Genomic DNA, 23,364 nt, shown 5'->3' on the forward strand with positions numbered 1-23,364 from the left:
ACTACAATTTCAATCCGACATAATTTCGATTAAGATGCATGAAAATGCATTAGATGACTTAGGCTGATGAAGACTCAATAAAAGCATTAATTAATGCAAACTGATGAATAACAACAATTGAGATCGTTGAGAGATTGAATTTGTCGAATTCGATCGTTTATACTCATTTGAAACGCCTAGGTTTATTCTCAAAGTTCGACATTTCCTTATGTTGTTATGGAAAGAAATTTATGACATCCAATTAGACATCTGTGATTTGCTTCTCAAGATGTCAAGAAATGTATCCATCTCTGAAAGGCATCATCACAGGGGACGAGAAATAGGTTGTCTACAATATTTATTCGGGTCTCTACAAAAATCTTCAGACGATGATACCGTTACTTCAAATGAGGAGGTCAAAAATCACCTGGATCAGTTTTTGGCCACTGAAAAAGGAAAAATTTATGAGCAAGAACTCATGCTAGTGCCAGAAAGATCGTAAAATGTATGGAATTAGAGTGGATAATATAAAATTCAATGAAATATTTATTCACTATAAGAAAATCATCTTTCATTTTCATAAGGAAAAATGAAATTAATTTCCGAACAACCCAATATATAATATTAACATAGTCTTAAAAATTGAGTTATTATAATATTAAAGATATTTATAGATTGAAGAAAACTTTCAGCAAGCTATAAAAAAATTCTAAATGATACACTTGAAAGAAAAATTTAAAAACCATTTGCAATTTTTCTAAAATAAATTAATAGAATTATAAGCTTAACAGTTATATATACTAATTGGACAAACTGTGTAATTATTTAGACTCAGATACAACCTTAAATTTACAATAAAAAAATCTGTCAATCCCAATATTAAAAATATGAATTAAACACAATCTCATTAAAGTTGTTAGGAATAAAGTGAAGAAAATTTTAATGGTTACTCAGGGTTCCATTCGTAAAGAAATAATACAATCTCATTATCAATCTCATAGTACAATCTCATAAAAATTGTTAGGCATAAAGTGAAGAAAATTCTGATGGTTAATCAGTGTTCCATTCGTAAAGAAAATGTTTTCTAAACTATGTTAACATGGGGAAGAACTTTGAAAAAAGATTAATGAATAGTCTTCGTAAGGAGGAGAAAAAGACTGAAGAACTTTGAAATTGTGTAATATTAACTTTTAAAGTATATTTTCTACACAACCAAACATTTAAAACATTTTTACTTCTAAATGAATTTCTTTAAGTGGTCAATATCTTTCATCACTGTTCTTATCAAATAGGGCTGCATTGTTTTGATAAAGCTTATAATTTTCATTCTAAATTTCACTTATCTTATTAATATAAATTAATTATTAATTAAATTATGAATTAAATATTAAATAAATTGTAAATTAATTATTAATTAAATTATAAATTAATTATTAATTAAATAATTATTATTTGATTTATAAATTAATTATTAATTAAATTATAAATTAATTATTAATTAAATTATAAATTAATTATTCATTAAATTATAAATTAATTATTCATTAAATTATAAATTGAATATTCATTAAATTATAAATTAAATATTCATTAAATTATAAATTAATTATTAATCAAATACTTATTAATTGAATCATCTTATTAATATAATTTAAGATCATTTGCCAATGTGTGAACTATTAATTGTTTTATAGTTTGTCGGTTTTTAATAAATAATTTTATATAACGTCTAGGTAATATGTGAAATATTACTAATTTAATACTTTGCTGGTCAATTTAAAGCCTTCTGTATGTATTGCCGAATTTTACTTATCGATGTTAACTTTTACACTATGTGGACAAACTATCTGGTCATTTTCGGTTAAGGACCTTTCATTCTCTAATTTCTAACAAAATTACCTGCACTGATTGGTTTGTAATTTTAGAATATTTAACACAAAATAAATATTAGCATAAATTAAACTCTTTGCAGTTAAATAAATGATATACTTGTTTTTCCAATTATTATTTGACGAAATTTGAGCATCGTTATATTTTATCAAGGAAAGTATTTCGATTTATCTTACCTAGGGTATTGAAGGAAGAGCAGGTGAGCCCGGACCACCTGGGCCGAAAGGTTTCCTAGGTCCACCAGGAGTAACTGGAGCTGATGGATTACCTGGTAACTTGTTTTTATCTAGTTTATATATTTTTTTCTCTTTAATTTAATAACAAAATTTTAAACATTTGGTGCTTACTTGTTTGAAATACATTATTGCAGGTCTATAAAAGGGAATAAAAAAAATCATACCACTACATATTTATTTAAAACTTATTTAATTTAGGTTCAATTGGACCTAAAGGATTTCCAGGATTACCCGGAGGAAAAGGAGACGTAGGTCTTCCAGGCCGAGAAGGTCCACCCGGTCTTAAAGGAGACAAGGGAGATCCGGGTCCATCTGGGTCACCTGGTTCGACTGGTTCTTCAGGCCTCACAGGTGTTCCTGGTCCAAAAGGGGAGCCTGGTCCAAAAGGCACACCTGGTTATCCCATACCAGGTTCTGATGGACTTGATGGGAGTCCTGGTATGGACGGTTTATCTGGAGAGAAAGGTTTTATTGGAATAAAAGGTGATCGGGGTAAGTTATTTTATGCATATTCTATTTTTATTTAGAGCTATTTTTATTCTTTACTTTTGCGGATAGGGATAGCTGTCTATTTATACAGGCCTAAAGAAAGAAAGATAATTTAAATACAAAACTATCAGAAAATTGTTTATAACATGACAAAAAACTGCGATAAAGATATTAAATACTTTTCAGAGGAAATGCAATAAAAATTTTCAATTGGAATGATGCCAAGAAAGAATACTGCTTTTTTGAAATTTTAGCTTTGAGAAAACGCTCCAGAGGTTTTTTGGAATCACTCAGAGGACTACCAAAAGAACTATGCAAAAATTCGTACTTGAATATTTTTTCTACTCATTAAACCATTGAGTATATTACTTTATGATGCCATAATAATTTTTTTTTTTAAATTTAATCAAAATTTTTTAAAAACTCCTTGAGTGGCCTTAAATGGCATACTGGTCATAGTTGCCTCTCATTAACTAAGATATTTCATAAGTTTTTTCTTAAAAAATACTCAGTTGATCGTGAATTTTATACTAAAATTCTTTTTTTGAATTCTTAACGTATTTTTGCCCGTATTACATGACTCGATGTACTTTTTCTTTTTCTAATGATTTCTTTTTTTCCAAATCAGGTTTATCTGTAGTTATAAAAACAGAATATAGATAAAATGAATATTAAATATGCCTAAATATTTTTAAAAAATAGTTTTAGCACATCCAGCTTACAAATTTGCAAACGCTTCGAACACTTTGCATACAAATATTAAATACCTATGATTTGTAATAAACAAATAAAATTGTCGAATTGAATTAGTTTTGCATATGCCTTGGTAAAAAAAAGCTAATTTTAAAAAATTAATTACCACCTATATTAAGTTCAGGACAATATTTTACAAAAAATCATAGATTTCATTTAAAAAGCTCAACAAAAGCTTTATTCAGCAATATTGTCATTATTGCTGAATAATTAGCTTAAATTATTATTTAAAGAGCTCCATTTTGGTTACTAGCTGTGAGGAAAAAATATGTATCAGAAAATAAGTAATGATAACTAAAATTAGTGAGTGAACTAATATTTACGCGAATATATTTAGTTTAAAAAAATATTTTTCTCTACCAATCAAGGCATTCCTGGTGACTCATCTGAAGGAATACCTGGAATTCCTGGAGTGCCTGGAATCCCAGGGGATAAAGGTCTAAGAGGCGAACCTGGCCGACCTGGAGCTGTAGGACCAAGAGGACAAAAAGGTTAAGCTAGTTTCCTTTCTCCATTGTACATTTATATTTAAACCAATCTTAATTTTTTTGTTTGTTCGCTTTTGTTTTTAGGAGACTCGGGCGGTAGCTGTTCTCAATGTCCTCCAGGCTCCAAAGGAGAAAAAGGTGAGAGAGGATTTGATGGAATACCAGGATCACAAGGTGACAGAGGCTCTCCTGGTCAGTCTGGACGACTAGGAGACAAAGGAGATGATGGATTACCTGGATTTCCAGGACCTCCTGGATTAGAAGTATTTATCTGCGTTTTTCAACAATAATTATCTCCTTTTTTTAATGAATAACAATATTGACAAAATTATTAAAAATCTCGTTATAAGTGCAAACATATAAAATTTTTAACATTATCAGAAAAAGTCTCTTTCTTTCTTTTTTTGAAAATATTTTATGCTTTTTCATGCATTTAATTATGATTAACTTTTCCTTATATTCTCAAATATTATTTCATTTTCATATTTAATTTATTGAATTTTTTTCAGGGGTTGCCAGGGACACCTGGAGCTGCTGGAGGTAAAGGAGACAAAGGACAACCTGCATTTGTCGGTCAAGATCTTGTAGTTGGTATTCCTGGTAAGAATGCTTCTTGAAGATCTGAATTCTTCTATTTACTAAACCTATTTTTTTGTTTCCTAAACTGGCTGACCTTCAAAGCTCAACATAATGATTTGTTACTAGTTAAAGTTTTTGTTAGCATGAGTAAAAATTTAAAAAAGAAAAATTAGCATGTGGCAAAAAATAAATTGTGTGTTAAAAATAATTGTATGACTAAAAGTATATGTATGAAAAAATAATTATAAAATAAATGCATTATAAAATAAATATAATATTAAAATAAAATTATTACTTTATGATAACGTTTTTCTCAGACGGCAAAAGTCTTTAAATATTTTACACGAGCAAACTGTTAGCACATTTTCAAAAAATATTATTCAAGTAATTTAAAAATTGCGTCATTTTTACAGCCTAAGTTTTTACGGACCATATTATGCAAACAAAAAAATTGCGTTTTTTGATAAAAACGTTCAACGTTTAACGTTAAGAGAAAACATTCAGCGTTAAGAGTATCTTTATAGGGGAATTTTATTGGATTAGGAGTGTGTATTTTAAAGTTTTTGCTTCTAAATATACTAAATATTTATAAAATCTTCTTAAAATGTGAGGACAGAAAATTTTACAAATTGCGGTTACAAACTATTATTTTAGCGAGGAAAAACAAAAATGTTATCGAAATTTCCCGAATAATTATTGAGGAAGATGGGATTGAAAACATCAAAACCTGTTTGATTACCGTAGTAAAAAGAAAAAAAGGGAAAAAAGTGGTTAATGGAAACGCTTCCAAGTTTTATCAGACTATCCTTTTATTTGTAAAACATTTTTGTTTCTCTCAGGCTGAATTTGCAATTTCTAACGTGTATATTTATTTCATTTCTTACTTGACAAGGACTCTAAAGATATGTATTAAGGGTAGTCATTAAAGAACACCTTATAAGTTATAATCACACTAAAGAAGATAAGAATTGATGTTAAAAGAAGAAAGTTTTGTTCTTAATATCGATATTAATTTTTGTGTAAAAATAGCAGCACAGGCACAATGAATAGTTATTTTAAAATAAATTTCAGTTTTAAAATTTTGCTTTTCCGCATTTTTAGTACAAATTTTTTCGTTTCTGTAAAAGTTCTATTAAATTTACTACTCTGTGAAAAATGTACTGTAACTTTAAATTGTATTAATAATTTCATAACATAAATGCTTCTAATTGCAAAAAATAATAAAAATTTATTTTATAATGTCAAATTTATAATGTATCTACATTTCTGAACCAATGATTTTATGCAGCAATTCAACGTTTTAAAAACAGTTTTCTAAATGTGTAATTGGGTACTTCCACTTCAAGAAGAATATCACAAATACCCACACATGTGACCTATAACGTTTTCTCCACATAAGTTAATAAGCACATCAAATTTGTTAAAATATAGTTCTTTCTCGTCTACATCTTTTACTTAATTTAGATTTATTATTTGTTTATTTAATATATCGTAACTATGATGTATTTTTGCTATGTGCATTTAGCAACTTTGATGCATAATTAGTTTGTTTATGTTCTACGTGGCTTCATGCCAGTCTTGGTGTTAAATAAGAAATATATAGTGAAATAAAATTTTTGTGTGAGAATATAGAATGCGTCAGTTAAGAGAATTGATACTTATCGTGCTTGACTTGCTCGAAATAGAATGGAAAGAACAGTTACCAACGTAAACAAATGCCACAATTCAGCAACCAATCAGGATCGAGATACCCACACAACGTCATTTTCAGGCATTCTTGCATTCACTAAGAAAATTAAATAAATAAATAAATAAGTATGGAAGCTTGCTAACTGGGAGGAAGAAATTTTATGCGCAGTACAAATAGTTGTTAGAGTTCTCCTCTGCACATAATTAATCAACAAAAAATAATTTTGTTTCACTTCAAATATTTTTCACTTTCTGTATTAACTAAATTTAAATTTACATATCATTTTAAAAAGAAATTATTATTTTTTTGCAAACCCTGGTGCTTTATTAACGTGGTACACTGTAAAAAATTCAGGTAAAAAGTACTGGAAGGTAGGATGCCGGTACTTTTAGTGGTAAAATCTATTTCACCGTAAAATTTTCGTAAGAAAAATTGACTAAAGCAAAAAACAACATGAAGGGAGGACAAATGAAAATACAATAAACAATAGTACAAATTCTCTGCCTTATTTACGTTGTTTTTCGCTTACATGTATAGCATATCTACATAGCACTATCCTTTGTTGAAAAAAATCTGACATGCCATAATTATTACAGCAATTTTTACCTCTAAATCACTAAGCCGTTGTGATTAAATAAATATTGTAAAAATTATGAAATAAAATTTTTTCTTGAAAATGGGTTATACAGTAAAGCGAATTTTACAGATGATGCACTCAGGATGTTAATTTTTTTTACCATTCCATAAGTTTTTTCAGTATATTTTTTTATTAAACGTTGTAGTTTCTTTAACTTAAGACTTTTTTTGTTTGTTATAAATCGAGCTTTAAAACAAAGTATCGCTGGAGACTAAATGAAATAGCATATTTCCATAACAATATGAATAATATCTTCAACAATAATGCATATTTCTCATTTGAAATATCATTCCATGCAGTAAAAAGATGGGGAAAAATTTTACATTATTAACACTTTAAGACAAATATGTGTTAGTTCAGTTTTTTTCAAAAAATTATTTTTTTAGTTACTCCATCGTTTTAGCATTGTTTATTCAATCTGGAAAACTGCGTAGGATGTATAGGAATTATTTCAATATTATAATGTAATTGAGACATTATTATATAGATATTTAAATTTGCGAATTTTTATATCAAAAACTCTTATTTTATATACATTAAAAGATCTCATCAAAAACGCTCAAATTTAATACAAAAACTATAGTAAACACAAAACTTAATGCAACCAAAGTTTGAACACGATATGAATTAGTTTTCTTCAGATAATAATAATAATGGATGTATGTACAGGTCAACGAAGTTATGTATCAATTCTATTAACTAACTTATTTTTTCCTACCATGAAATAAAACTTTGAACATTTTTAATAATAAACATGCATTTGTAATAATAAATTATGCATATTTGTAATAGTAATTATTGTATATTTGTAATAATAAGTATATTTTAGGCGATAAAGGTAATAGAGGGCTCTCTGGATTGCCTGGAGGACCAGGAAAAGATGGCAGAAAAGGGGCAGATGGTTATTCTGGACCTCACGGAATTCCTGGATCTAAAGGAGAGAAGGTAAGGCTGTTGTTTTATTAAGAAGGAACGTGATTGGCTAACACAAAATTCACATGATTAATATAAAATTCATAACTCAATATGTTATCGTTAATTCAGAGTTCAAAAATTCGGTGTCATGCTCTTTACGTACTGAAATCGGGAAGGAATCAAACACCTTAATATCAATTAAACTTATCAAAGTAAAGCAAAAAAATGAAGAAAATTTATTTTGAAGCCTTTAAAGTGTTTGAATTTTTCATTCAATTGAAATCTAGTTATTTCTTTTTGTACTTAAATATTTCTTATTTATTTTTATTTGAAATAATTGAACTACATTGAAATTTATAACAGAAACGAATATGCAATATAAAAGCTTTCAATGTATATTATGAAGCATGCACATATGTATGATATTTGTTATGCTGTTGATATTTTATTTTATAACCGTCGTTGAACAGCCGACCCAATCTCATGGGTTTATGACTGCTAATCAAAGCTTAACCCCTTCCCGCCCTCGTCAGGCGGCGTTCGGAGAAAAACAAATTATACGACTGCTTAAGTTCAACTACGTAGCCTTGTAATTTCGAACCCAAACCAGAAGACAAGGGAACTCCTGGATCGAGTATTAGGGGAAATTTTCCTTCGTGGAGGACTTTTTGATGGAGCTAACCCGCATTTGCGTTACATGCAGAGGAAGATCACGAGAACCTCCCACGGTTAGCCTGATGGCAAGAGGACTCTAACCCATGATCCGTCAACCACTGAGGATATTTCACGTCAGCACTGTAGTCAGTGCAAGCCGGAGGCGGAATTGGTATCAACTGGGATTCGAACCCGGTTCGCCTCATTGGAAGGAGAACGCTCTATCCCCTGAGCCATCGCGGTTGATATATAAAATATGAGTTTCTGTGAATAATTTATATCTCATTTTAAGTAGGAATGTAACGAATGTTTGACCACTATTTGGTATTCGGCCCTTTTGCCGAATATTCGGTTAGCCGAATATGGATGGTGTTTTATACACTAGAGAGAGCTGCAGGCTCTTTACTCTCTATACTTCCGGTTTACTGATTCAGGTGCCATTTGGCTCACAACGTGTTCTTTGTACTTTGAGACTCTCTTGAGTTGTATTTCTTGTATACATAGTATTTGCTACCTTTTTCATTATTTGTGTTTACAATAAGTTCTAAACTAAAGTCTTAAACTCGTTTAGAACTCGTCTTAAACAACGTGTTCTTTGTACTTTGAGACTCTCTCGAGTGGTACGTATTTCTTGTATACATAGTATTTGCTACCTTTTTCATTATTTGTGTTCACAATGAGATCTAAACTAAAGTCTTTAACTCGTTTAGAACTCGTCTTAAACAACGTGTTCTTTGTACTTTGAGACTCTCTTGAGTTGTATTTCTTGTATATATAGTATTTGCTACCTTTTTCATTATTTGTGTTTACAATGAGTTCTAAACTAAAGTCTTAAACTCGTTTAGAACTCGTCTTAAACAATTTATTCTTAGTACTTTGAGACTCTCTTGAGTGATATTTCTTGTATGCATAGTATTTGCTACCTTTTTCATTATTTGTATTTACAATGAGTTCTAAACTAAAGTCTTAAACTCGTTTAAAACTCGTCTTTAACAACGTGTTCTTTGTACTTTGAGACTCTCTTAAGTAGTATTTCTTGTATACATAGTATTTGCTACCTTTTTCATTATTTGTGTTTACAATGAGTTCCAAACTAAAGTCTTAAACTCGTTTAAAACTCGTTTTAAACAACGTGTTCTTTGTACTTTGAAGATATTTCTTGTATACATAGTATTTGCTACCTTTTTCATTACTTGTGTTTACAATGAGTTCTAAACTAAAGTCTTAAAATAGTTTAAAGCTCGTCTTTAACAACGTGTTCTTTGTACTTTGAGACTCTCTTGAATAATATTTCTTGTATGCATAAAATTTGCTACCTTTTTCATTATTTGTGTTCACAATGAGTTTTAAACTAAAGTCTTAAACTCATTTAAAACTCGTCTTAAACTCGAAGTATTAAACTCGAAGTGGCTCTTGCTGTGCAGCTTAACATTTGAAAAAAAGAATTATAATAAAACACTTATTACCTTGTCAACAATATACCAAACTTCGAAATTAAAATCATTAATAATATTTATTAATAATTTTTAAAACATAGTTGCTATTCGGCTGCCAAATATTCGGTATTCGGCCAAATCACTGTTCGTTTCATCCCTAATTTTAAATTATTTTTTTGGTTGCGGATAATGTGGCTCAGAAGTAAAGCTTTATGTTTTATTTATTTACTTTTTGCTGCTAATGTAAACAAGGTGATTTTGCTTAAAAATAAATATGGTATTGATAATTGTTCTTGTTAACGTTAATTACTTTAATCTGATTTTTGAATTGCATTCAAAAAATTATTTGTATTTATTTTGTTTGTTGTTAGCGTATTTTTTAAAATTAAGTATAAACACTTTATTTTAATATGAATGGAATTTCTTGAAGCATTTCTGAAGATGCTTAAAAAATATGAATTTAAGATTAACGGTAATATGTATAATAGATTCATGATAATATGTTTAAATAATATGTTTAAATAGAATTTTTGTATCCAAATGATATAAAGGAATCTTTTGATATATTTTCAGGGTCTTATAGGTCCACCTGGACCACCAGGATTAATGGGACCGGCTGGATCTCCAGGTTCTAGAGGACCAAAAGGAGACCGTGGATATGGACCACCTGGTTTCCCCGGAGAAAGAGGGGAACCTGGATTTCCCGGTACACCTGGAAGACCTGGTGCTCAAGGTCTAAAAGGAGAACCAGGTACAAACGACTGATCGTATGAAATTATTTTTAGCAATTTTCTTTAAACTGAACAATTAATTCGATAAGGAATTTAATTATTTGAATGAATTAAAAACTAATCTAAAATAAAATAATTTTAATTAATGTTTTTTGAAACTGTGGAGCATGTACGATGTTTTTGCAACACCCCAGTAATTTTATAAGCATTTTTCTTCATTAGATTTTTATATTTCCGCATCACTGATTTCAAATCTGCACTCGCTTTCTCTCTCTAAGCTACAGTTTTTTTCTTTTTAAATGACATCTTTGACTAAAAGTTACCAGGCAACTGCATAAATGTTATGACAAATTTCTAAGAGAGTTAGGACACATCATCAGGATTAAACTTGAAGAAACCTATACTTGGAAATGTCACCATACGCCGCTAGGGGAACTGCCACCTTATGAACCATTTTTTCAGGTACTTCTGAGCAGGTCATAATATTGAAGCTCCCCTAGCTGCGTACAGTGACATCTCCTGGCATGGGTTTCTATACAAGTTAAATTTTAACAATGCATCCTAACTTACCTAGACATTAACTATTTTTCTCTGCTATCTACTTCCCTCTTTTATATATAACAAGTTTTTAAACGTGTACATTTTGACAAAAAAATAGACTTAAAATGTCATTTAATAAAAATCCGTAGCTTTAGGAGCAAAACTAATTTTAGATTGAACATGTTTCTTACTTTAAAACGATGTATAATGCAGTGGTGCATTGAAAAATCCTCTTAAAATTTATAGAAAATCTTGCAACTGAAGAAATAAAAGATTCTTGTAACTAGTGAATAGCTATTAAAATATAGTTATATTAATATATTTTTATTATTTAAATGCATAATTCTTGTCACAATTACTGTAGTTTGAAAAACTGCAACTCCCATGGAAATTACCCAATTTACAGCATGTGTCTTGTTGTATTGCATCGCATTGCATCGTGTTATATCATATCATATCATATCATATTATATTATGATGTTAATATTTTATATCATATCATATTATATTATCTCGTCGTTCATTACGTGATGACGAGAATGAGAATGCCTTGGCGCAAATAGCTTAGATGAGTGTTTGGGATTTATTGAATTCATTGAAGGCTCTTGAGCAAGAAATAAAGGCAAGGCATTATCTTTATTTTTTATTGGCGATCGAAATGGGCTGCAGGTGGCGTAGAGCAGAACTCTTTTCCTATGGCAACACTTCACATGCTTTCCCCATTAGCGTGTGGAAAGTCATANCTTCTGAGCCCATTTAAAAATTTATATTATATCATATTATATTATATCATATTATATTATATCATATCATATCATATCATGTCATATCATATCATATCATATCACATCACATCATGTGTTTGGGATTTATCGAATTCATTGAAAGCTTATGAGCAAGAAATAAAGGCAAGGCATTACCTTTATTTTTTATTGTCAACGCGTAAACTTTTAATCTTATTTGCTCACTTATTTAAAATGTTACTTAAACCATTGATACACTCAGCTCTTCAATTAACTCTAAAGTATTCTTGAAAATTTATGAAAATATATCATATGGAATAAATATATCGAAAATATATCTTATAATCCAAATCATTAATTAATATGGAAATTATTTCTCTTTAGCACCCGACCCCCCTCCCACTTGGATACAGTTAAAGCCCGGACCTCCTGGCCCACCAGGACCAAATGGAGAACCTGGTTTCGATGGAGTAGATGGAGGACCTGGAGAAGATGGCAGAGACGGAAGACCAGGTATACCAGGACTTAAAGGAGAGCGTGGTTTTGATGGTTCATCTGGTTCACTTGGTCCACGAGGTGAGTTTTTATCAAATTTAATAACATATTGAACTAAAATGAAAATTTGGTGAACAGATATCAAAAATACCTTTGAAAATATTTTATTTTTCATGTAATTTAAATGAAATGAATTTTAAGTAAAACTTATTTTTATTTGGGAATTGTAGAAACAAAGCTCAAGATAATGTCCGTCGATAATTTATCAAAAATTGTTTATTTCAAGAAAAGAAAAATCTATATAAACTATATACATTTAAGCATAAATAGCTTATAAAAATCAATAGTCAGAATTCATAGCTAATAAAGCATACCAACTTAACTAATTTCAGCTGAATCGCTGCTATATATATCACTATAATTTCCACTATTATTGATCATAGCGATTCGTTGTTCCATTCATAGAAAAGTAACTTACAAGACATGAAAAGAAAACATCAAAAGAAACGTTTACTGAATACCAAAAATTCGCACCGTTGCCTTTTTCGCGTAACAGGAAGTATTAAAATATTAAACAATGACATTTAAATAAGTATTAATGATACAAATCTTTCTGAAAAAAGCATTTGTGTGATTAGTTTTTATTTGTAAATAAATCATTTGAATAGATAGCTTAAAATTTCTCTGAAAATAAAGTATTTCAGTTAAATGTTTATCTTTCAAAAACTTTTTTCTTTTGATCCTACCTGCAAAAGGGTGTTTAAAACTGTATCACCGAATCATATATTTCTTTTAAAAATTTTCTGTGGGTGTGCGTAGCATTACAATTTAAAAATGATAGTGCTGTACAAACATGTGTAACATTTAATCATATTTATTGCATATTATAACAAACATAATGTTTTACTCATAATTTAAGTGTAATTTTATAACCCAGATTTGTGCCTAGAAGTTAGATTTTGAAAAAAATTATTTGTGTAAAAAACTTCAATTAGTAAAATAAATTCAATGATGTTTTCTTATTTAAATTTATAATTGCTGAATCTGTTAATGTACACAAAGTGTTTGAAGGAATGTTGACTATACTAGAAGAATATGGTTTAGCTAAAAAAATTAAAAATTAAAACTTTCTAAACCACAAAAAACTTGAAAACCTCATCATTTAGTTAAAAAAATTAAAAAATTTCAATTTTATAGCAGAAATTATTTTCCAAAATTATTTAATTATTTTCATGCATTCCTCTTAATTGTCAAACATAATATTTATTTTTCTACTTCTTTTCAAAAGATTTGTGTTCATAGATTTTGGTTTTAGTTTTCCTTTTTTTAAGTTAGCAAACTTTTTTTCTGAATTTGCTTTTAGAATGATAAAATAAAACGCATATTTCCTTTGCAAATACGTTTCATAAATTTCTCTGACAAATACGTTTGATATTTACTTTTTTATTCATAAGTGCCTTATTTGCAGGTTTGCCTGGTCCAAGAGGTGACAAGGGAAACCCAGGCCCACCAGGATTTGAAGGAGAGCCAGGCCGTCAAGGTCAACCCGGTCTACCTGGATTTCCTGGAGCGAAAGGTAAATCTTGAAACTCTTTCCGTATTCATTTTAAACTGAAAGCTTTTAGATGAAGGTCTCAACACACCATACAACACATTATATTTAAAGTGGTTCAATTTCCAATCTCGATTTTATTATCTTATTTATTCAAATAAAATTGATTGGTTAAAAAATAGTTATTTAAGGGATATCATAGTTTTTTAAAAGTGCACTTTAGTTTTATTGAAATGAATTCAATAATATGATGCAAAATGAAATAATATTTAATTAGCAATTAAATATTGCTCACGTTATAAATTAATGTAATTTGCAAAAATGTATGAATCGAATTTTTTAAAAGAGATCTCCACTAAGCTTTTATTTGCAATTTCACTCTTATTTTTTCGGAAATCAAACAAAATCTTTCATGATGCTTATAAATTTTTTATAATTTAGGAGACAAGGGTGAAAGGGGAATTGCTGGAGATGGCCGAAAAGGGCAACCCGGTTTTCCAGGCCGGCCAGGAGACAAAGGAGAACGAGGACCAGAAGGCGCACCAGGTTTGATAGGTAATATATGCTTAAAATCTCTGCTTTTAAGGAAACCTCATTAACTTCATTAACCTTAAACACGTTTTGGAAGACACTATTTATTAAATGCTAAAAAATAAATGTTCAAAAAATTTGAAAATAATTAAAAATAAAAATTTTCTACATTTATATGTGGCCTTTTTTGTAGGTAAATTCCAACAACAATTGGCTGATGCTCTCGCTAGTTAAATGAAATTTCATTAACTTCCATTGCTTAAAATGAAAGTAAAGTAAAATACAAGTATATATACGTATATGCATATAGTAAACACGTGTATTTAAAATTTTTGCTTAAGGTTGTCCCAAATGTTGCGCAAGATTTGAATTAATAAGAAAAGAGGATTTTTTTTCAATTGCAGATCTTTTTGTATTAAAAATCATAAAGCACGTAGGATAGGAGGATAGGGATATTTATGGAATAGCACATTGGGCAAATGAGCTCTACAGCTTTGCTGACACATGCGCATTTTCTATCGAAATTTTCCATTGCAATTTTGCCTAAATGCGGCTAAATATTTGATGCAGCGCTGAATCTCTACATTTCATGCACGAGAAGATGTGAGCTTGTTGACATAGATCTTTGACTTCAAATAACCTTATAGAAAAAAATCCAATGATTCTAAATCACATGATCCAGGAGGCATATTTTAATCACCGAACAAGAGAAACACGGTCAGGTAATGTCTCATGCTCTTGTTGAAACCATGTGTTGCCCAATACACGTGTTGAAACACAAGTTTATTAGACGGCTAGAGTGTTAAAAGTCCCTAATTTATCTAGTCTTCTTACGCTTTTTAATTTCACAGTTGAGGAAGTTAAAATCAATATTTCGACCATATTTTGCATGAAATTAACGAACTGTAGCAGTCAAAGTTTCTTTACTTTTAAAATATTGTTCAACAATGAAAACGCGTTGTTCTCTTGTGCAGTGTTGCATTTTTACTAACCTTTTACTTTCATCTGTCAAACTGTCTTCTTTTTTGTTGCAAGCACTAAATTGTTCAATTTTCCATTTAATTAAAATCTTGCGTAAATTTTCTTTATTTTAGATTCATAGCTATAGTAAATGTGTTTATAAAAAATTTGTTTAATTCGAATAAATCCGACAAAAAATGATTAACAAATTAATTTTATTTGTTCTAAAAAGGTAAAAATCTGTTTATGAAATGATCGTTTTCCTCGTAAACTTTATTGAGATGCATATTTATTTGTTTAACAAATGTGTCGTAACTTGGAATTAGAGTATTAATTTTTGCAGTTAAATTTGCAAGATACATAAATTCCTCGAATATAGACATTTTAAATAATAAACGTCTTTATTCGCCATACATACAATTTTAAATAAGCTTCAAATTGCAAAAGATTTATTTTCAAATAACGAAAATATAATGACGAAGCTGGTATTTTTTGCGTAATTTAGTCAAAAGGAGTTTAGAATCTTTGTTTAAATAATTTAAATTTCATAATTTGATTAATTGGTATTTTATTAGGAGAAAAAGGTTTTCCTGGTTATCCGGGTGAAAAAGGAGATAGGGGTATATCTGGAGTACCAGGATTTAATGGTCCTAAAGGTGACAAAGGAGATTCAGCATTAGTCGGCTTTCCTGGTCCTCGAGGACCGAGTGGCGAACCAGGATTTGATGGACCTAAAGGTAAAATATAAAATTTGATATCTTTTATATACCTACATCCTTCATAATTACCATACAGTTTAACAACAAAGCAAACCAGGGCTAATTTTCAAGTTTTTAAAATCTGTTTTTGGCACCTTGAAAATTTATTAAGCTAAACAATGCAGAAGATAACTGTCTCCTTTATTGTTTGGTTAATGGGTACCAAAATCATATTTTAAGACCTTGGTTTAAGGTAAATTTGCTTGAATGATTCTTTTGGTTTTGTTTTTTAGGTTCAAAGGGTGAAGCTGGAGATGTCGGCCCACCAGGATCTTTTGGTCTACCCGGAATAAAAGGATTATCAGGTACTCCTGGCTCACCAGGACGGCCAGGTTTCAACGGAGCACCTGGTTTACCGGGTAGACAGGGAAAAGATGGTCTTGAAGGTTTACCAGGCTTTCCAGGTACTGCCAGAGTTAAAATATATGATAATTTTTTAATTTTTTCTAATAGTGGATCTCTGCCGACTTTTTTTTTAAATTTATCTGAAGTTTTCAATGATTAATTGAAGTTAGCAAAAGTTTGCATTGCAATTGTAATTCTTTAAAAAAATTTGATTAAAAATCAATATTGCTAAAATATTAATATTTCTTAAAAATTAATATGACTTAAAACCCTTGTATGTGGTTAAAAAATTAGATAGCTCTAAAGCAGTGGTTCCTAATTTTTTCCGTTATAAGAACTCTAAATGATTGACTTTCTTTTGGCAAAATCCCGATTTAATAATATTTAATAAATCATTGTCAGCATATGAATATATTAAGCAAAGATTTTCAATTTAATAATATTTAATGTGAAATATGTATTTTTTTATTCATTACTAATTGAATCTTATGATTAGCATATTTCTTTATTGTTAAATTTTGTTATTTTGTTTTGAGAAAAAAAATTCTAGGGAAAATACTGATGTTATTTTTTTATAGAGGCATATTCTTTTCATAATTTTATTGTTATTTATTCGATTATTTTTTATGTGAATTTCGCAATTTTTATTCACTGGAATTTTCCTTAAATCCCCGAAATGTTAAATGATCAATTTACTGAGTGAAAACTCCCAATTCTTGGAACCCCTATGATTTTTCCACGGAACCCTAGGGTACCACAGAACACCTTTTGAGGACCGCTGCTCTGGAGAATATAATAAAAATGCTTAGGTGATTTCGGACAGTAATATTTTGTGATTTAATATCTTTAATCTTATTAAACATTCAGGATAATTAGGTAAATTATTATGATAAGCCTTGAAATTTTAATATTATATTTAAAAAAAGGATCATGCAATAATTTTTTTTATAAATCATTGAATTTAAACGTGATGTTTCTGTTACATTAAATTTTGGAGAATCTAAAAAGTAATAATTTTAAAAAATTTTGAAATGTAATAGTTTAAAATAATTTTAAATATTATATCATTAGTGATCAAGAAATAAATTACTGCCACTTATAGAATCAGAAAAAAAATTATTTATTTATCACATAAATTAATGTAAAATGATTTTGCATAAATCGAGTATTGATAGCAAACTATTTGATCATAAATATTTTCGGAAACAGATTCTTTACCGAGAAATATCTTTCTTATGAAGAAAAATCTGTTTCTGTTTTACGAATTAGTTAATAAAAGTTTAAATAATTTAGGAAGAAATTAAGATGTAAACTCCTTGGTCTGCTTCTCCAAAAAGATTATATGCCTTTCAAATTGCTTTATTGATTAGAAGAAGGATTTTTCTGTAATTCATAGAACTTTTTGATTATAATGTTTGTGATAAACAATTTCTGCCTTATTTTTACTTTAAAGATAACGGTATTGTAAGTCTTGGGAATTTTTGTCATAGTTTTAGCGTTATCGGTAACAATTAATACTTTATTTTGATTAAAGTGTTCTGTTACTAAGCATGCTTTAATTTATGCATTCTGTTATTAAGTTTGTTTTTGATTTGATTATAGCTTTTGTCTTCATTAAACAAAGATTTTTATACTGAAAAAATATTTCATATTGTAAATGTGAAAAAAACACCCCAAAAAGTTGATGCAAGCAAAACTGAAGTTGCAAAAACAATTTGACTTTCCAAAAAAAAAAGAGAAAAAAAATATGTACATTGGCTTTACATTTCAAATTTATAAACTACTATAATTGATGAGCAATACATTTTTTTATGAAATTGAAATGCAATGTGACGTATTACTGAAAGAAATTGCTACTCTACGGCAGGTATAAAGGGAGAAAGAGGTTTTGATGGTCTACCTGGCAATCCAGGACCTGCAGGTTTAGAAGGCTTGCCTGGCTTTCAAGGATTAAAAGGTGACAAGGGATTCCCTGGTTTTCCTGGTAAAGACGGTCAACAAGGAATACCCGGGGTTAAAGGAAACGTTGGTCTTCCGGGATTTCCTGGTACAAAAGGTGAACCTGGTGGAATAGCCGCCAAAGGTGATAAAGGAGACAGAGGACTGCCTGGCTTAAGAGGATCACCAGGTTTACCAGGCCCTGAAGGTTCGTATTCTAAGTTCCTTAAATTCCACTGATGCTTTTGTCTGTGCTTTATAAAACGTTTTAAAATTGTAGATATATTGTTAGCTATTTATATTATTTATTTTAAGAAATAATTTTTTTAAATAGTTACTTGTAAATTGTCCTCTACGTAAATTTCATCGATACTATAGAATTATTATGGTTATGGTTAATATAATTTATAGTTTGTCCCCCCAAACCATTAATATTTGTTCCTAGTTTGTGAAAATTCAATTCTTAGAACAAAAGTTATTCAGGACGTTCTTTTTTCTTTTTTTTTTGAGGAGTGTACATATATCAAAAATCTCGAAATTTTAGAAATCGATCTGAAAATTTTTTTTTAATTATTCTTTCACTTTTGAATCACTCAGGCTCATATTATTTTTTAAGCCATTTTAATTCTTCGTATTAAGGTTATTCTTTATTTAAAAAAAAAACTAATTAGCTATCATCTTATTCATCGAAACTTTTTGGTTCATTAAAGGAGTCCAGTTTTCTTCCTTTGGCCGATGGAATTTATTTTTCCTATATTTATTTAGCATTTTATTATTTTATTTATTTTTATTCAATAACTGTCGTTTTACAGCCGACTTAATTTTTGGGTTCACGACTACTAATGTTCAATAAAGTAGCATTGTAATTTTGAACCCAATCCAGAATACAAGAGAGCTCCTGGATCAAGCATTGGGAGAAATTTAACCTCGTGGAGAACTTTTTGATGGAACTAACCCTCATTTGTGTTACAGAGAGAGGTAGACCGCGAGAACCTCCCATGGTTAGCCTGACGGCAAAGGGACTCTAACTAATGATCCGTCTACCACTGAGGATATTTCACGTCAGTCCTGTGGCTGGTACAAGCCGGATGCGGATTCGTATCAGTCAGTCATCGCTGGGATTCGAACTCAGTTCACCTCATCGGAAGACGTACGCTCTATTAATAGAGCCATAGGGGCTCAGCGTTTTATTATTATAATTTCTACGCCTAAGTATAAGTACTAGGGAAGGTTATAATTACAATAGTTTTGTTCAAAATTGTGAAATCGTCAAGTTTAGCGCCAAAATCAATAACCGAATAGAAGTGCAACTTTCTCATGTATACAGTTATATTTTCAGGATGGCTAAATAATAAGTACATTTTTGAAATCAATATGATAGCAGCTTTTAAAGACATATGGGTTAAATTTTAAAATCACAAAATTTGTATTTTGTCACGATTGCTATGTAACTATACATTATACCTTTATCTATAAATAATAGTAAAGAAATCATTTCATGGAAATCATTTTGAAATTAGAAGTCGAAATAATCCTGGTTAAATGAAATTGATTCAGTAATTAACAAAATGCGTAAATAACCTTTTTATTTAGAAAATTGCATAAAATATTGTAAATTTTTAATTGCGTCCTTAAACAAATGTTATGCTTACAACTGTACCAAATAAATGTGTTTACATTTTGCTTCAATTATGATAATGTTTAACACCATATGTTAGGACTTGATGGCTTCCCTGGTTTAAAAGGCGACGACGGAATACCAGGATTTGGTATTCCCGGACCCCCAGGTCCAACTGGAGAAAGAGGTCCCGAAGGCCCATCTGGTTTACCAGGTTTGCCAGGATCTAAAGGGTTTGAAGGTTTACCAGGATTCCCAGGTTTAAAAGGAAATAGAGTAAGTTTAAGTATTTTTTGCAAATATTTTGGATCATGTGTTCCATTATTTATTGTCCCGCAGTGGATCGTTAAGAAACAGTTCCCAGTAGAACACCGAAGTCAAGCATCACTGGCTGCTTTCAGTGTGCGGGTAGGTGGCCACTTGGATCAGTCTACGAAGGTACCGACGATGAGCTCGACGATGTGCTAAAGTGCTCGACTTTTTTTATTATCTTCTTTTAGAGTTAAAATTATTTTTTGCTTACTATAATAAGTAAAGTTTCCGGGCAACAAATTAAAACTAAAAAACAATTTTTAATTACATTAGTTTCATTAATCGTGTTGGTACATTTATTTCAGTTTTGCGCATGATTTACTAGAGTTGATTGAGAACGGTTTATTGCTTAATTACTTTTTCTTACCCGTACAAAGAACGGGGTATTCCGCTAGTGAGTAATAAGAAATTCAGAATAATGCTAAGAAGTCAGCGTCTTTCACTTTAGAAGTTGTTGTTGCAGTTTTTTTACGTCGCGCTAGAGCTGCACAATGGGCTATTGGCGACGCTCTGAGAAACATCCCTGAGGATGATCCAAAGACATGCCATCACAATTTTGATCCTCCGCAGAGGGGATGGCACCCCCTCTTTTAAGTACTAAACTTTTTTTTCAATTAGTACCTATTACTAAAATTAATTAAGCATAATTTGGGCCAATATTAATACGACAATTTTATACGGTTCTCACATACATAAAAGTTCTATTTCTGATCTTCATTAATTTAGCTTTTTAATGCAAAACTAATCTTTTTTATTTCAATTTGTACCTATTGTCAAAATTAATAAAGAATCTTTAGCTCAGATTTTTATACGTCAATATTATACTGTTCTTATTTACTAATAAGTATCAGTTCTGCTCTACATTAATTAAACTTTTGAGTACAATACTAATCTTTTTTATTTCAATTTGTACTTATTGCCAAAATTAATTGAATGTAATTCTTGAAAATAATTAGTAACGACGCTAATATTTTTACAATCATTTTTAGAGAGCGAATATCGGCATTTATTTCTAAGTCCGTAAAAAAATTGCCAAACCATTATTTACGCCAGTGATGCTTAATTAAATGTGATATTTATTACTACCGGTATTGTGCCATGGAAATTAGGACCTATTACACCAATATAGGTGGCTAGTATAGGGACTGTTGCAATTTGTTCTTTTTACGCGCTCTGAAACGGATAAGTATTCTAATACAACCAACAAAAGATTTTAACGGAACCTAACACACAAACTTTTTTCCTTTGTTATTTGTTTTAGGTTCCGGTGTGGCTTTATACTATTAAATTGACTAAAAGAGTTAGAAGTCCCACTCATAAGAGAAAAAAAAATAAGTTGTACGTATAACATCAAGCCAGTGTTATTAATTTACCAAAATTTTCAAGGACCTTAATAGATAACTTCGATTTTGTTTTATTAAGTTTTGTTGAATCTCCATTATTTAATTTAGTCTAGATATGCTCTAAAAACGTAAGTAATAATATAAGAAACAAATGGTTTCATATACATTTTAAAATGCAAATTCGATGACGTCATCATCATTCTTTGCGAAATTGTTAACGTTGATTTCACCTTTGATAACCTAACATAGGAAACCAAAGATAAAAAAATCATTAAACTTGCAATAAGACAAATTTTTGATTTATTAGAGCTGCAAGCTAGCAAATCACTTATATTATAGAATTTTTCTCAAAACCTTTGGAAAATTCTTTTTTTTTTGGGGGGGGGGGATATAGCCCGTATACAGGCAGTCGGAAAGAATTTCAAAGAGACAGTTAGGTCAGCCATATCTTCGAACGTATGTACAACGAAACAGCTGCGGACTGATTCCGAATTACGGATTCATATAGGGTACAAAAATACATATATATACAATGCGTAAAATGAAAAAAAAAAAGACCACCCGAAATAACTTTTGATCTAATGATCGGATCTTCACGTTCTAGGACTCGATCTTAATGTTTCGAAGGGTTAACCTCAAATATACTAATTAACAAGGGGAGACGATATTTTAAATTACGAAATTAGACTCAAAAAAATTCTTTCTCTGAATAAACATACCCTTTTCTTGATGGATACGAATTTTTGACCCCCAAAATGAAGGGGGTAGCCGCAATCTGGGAAATATGGCCCCCATAGTTTGGTAAGGAGAGCGATCAAAAGTTTGGACCCCTTAATGCTAATTTTACTATTTGCGTATTTCGCTATATCTCGAGAAATTTTCCTGCTAAATAAAAAACTTTTGAACACAATTATAAAATTCGTTTGTCCAAAAATAAATCAACTCAATGAAGAATTTTCGATAGTTATTTATTATTTTATTATTGTATTTATAAAAATAGTCGAAAAAATTTTGAATTGTAAAGCATAAGGTTTTGACATAATTTTAAAAAGTGCAATTTTGCATGGCGGAATACAAAATTTGAGCGAAATCGGCTAAATAGTTCCAACAATTCGAATTTCAAATGCGCGACTTTCTCACAATTTGATTTCTCAGGAACTATTCGACTGATTTCACTCGAATTTTGTGTTTTGCTGTGCAACATTTCATTATTTAAAATGAAGTAAAAAATTTTATACTTTACAATTCAAAATTTTTTCTACCAGTAATATATAAAATAATAAAAATAATAAATATTTACGAAGAGTTAGTTTTGCATGGAATTATCTTTGGATAAATAAATTTTACATTTGTCTGCAACATTTTTTTGATTCACTTAAAAAGTTCTCGATATATAGCGAAATACGCAAAAAGTAAAATTAACATTAAAGGATCAAAATTTCTTACTGCTCTCCTGATCAAACTATCGGTACCACTTTTCCCAAACTGCCGTTACCCCTTATTTTTTCGGGGTCAGAAATCCGAATCAGTTGTAAATAAGTTAAGCTTATTTAGAGAAAGTTTACGTTGTTGGGTCTTACTTCGTAACTTAAGATATCGTCTGTACTTCTTAATTAGCGTATTTGTAGTTACCCCCTTAAACCATTAAGATAGAGTCCTCGAACTTGAAGATTTGATTATTATATCAAATGTTATGTGGCCCGTTTTTTTCTGCGCACTGTGCATGCATACAAACATTTTGCTTTATTTATA

At 29.8% G+C, this 23,364-nt stretch overlaps 1 protein-coding gene across 1 annotated transcript in view; it reads left to right on the plus strand.

Moving 5' to 3' along the window:
• Positions 1-23,364, plus strand: part of LOC107441250 (collagen alpha-2(IV) chain) — a 73,262-nt gene that overhangs the window by 34,719 nt on the left and 15,179 nt on the right. The window contains exons 16-29 of the mRNA XM_071179644.1: positions 2,050-2,140; positions 2,304-2,597; positions 3,716-3,838; positions 3,920-4,098; positions 4,345-4,435; positions 7,571-7,686; positions 10,320-10,497; positions 12,145-12,336; positions 13,724-13,831; positions 14,249-14,362; positions 15,874-16,035; positions 16,290-16,460; positions 18,269-18,547; positions 20,058-20,233. Coding sequence (XP_071035745.1) covers positions 2,050-2,140; positions 2,304-2,597; positions 3,716-3,838; positions 3,920-4,098; positions 4,345-4,435; positions 7,571-7,686; positions 10,320-10,497; positions 12,145-12,336; positions 13,724-13,831; positions 14,249-14,362; positions 15,874-16,035; positions 16,290-16,460; positions 18,269-18,547; positions 20,058-20,233 — 2,274 coding nt within the window. The remainder of the gene's footprint in view (positions 1-2,049; positions 2,141-2,303; positions 2,598-3,715; positions 3,839-3,919; positions 4,099-4,344; positions 4,436-7,570; positions 7,687-10,319; positions 10,498-12,144; positions 12,337-13,723; positions 13,832-14,248; positions 14,363-15,873; positions 16,036-16,289; positions 16,461-18,268; positions 18,548-20,057; positions 20,234-23,364) is intronic.

The sequence above is a fragment of the Parasteatoda tepidariorum genome, chromosome 4 (genome assembly GCF_043381705.1).
Source record: "Parasteatoda tepidariorum isolate YZ-2023 chromosome 4, CAS_Ptep_4.0, whole genome shotgun sequence".
In the NCBI taxonomy this organism is placed as follows: Eukaryota; Metazoa; Arthropoda; class Arachnida; order Araneae; family Theridiidae; genus Parasteatoda; species Parasteatoda tepidariorum.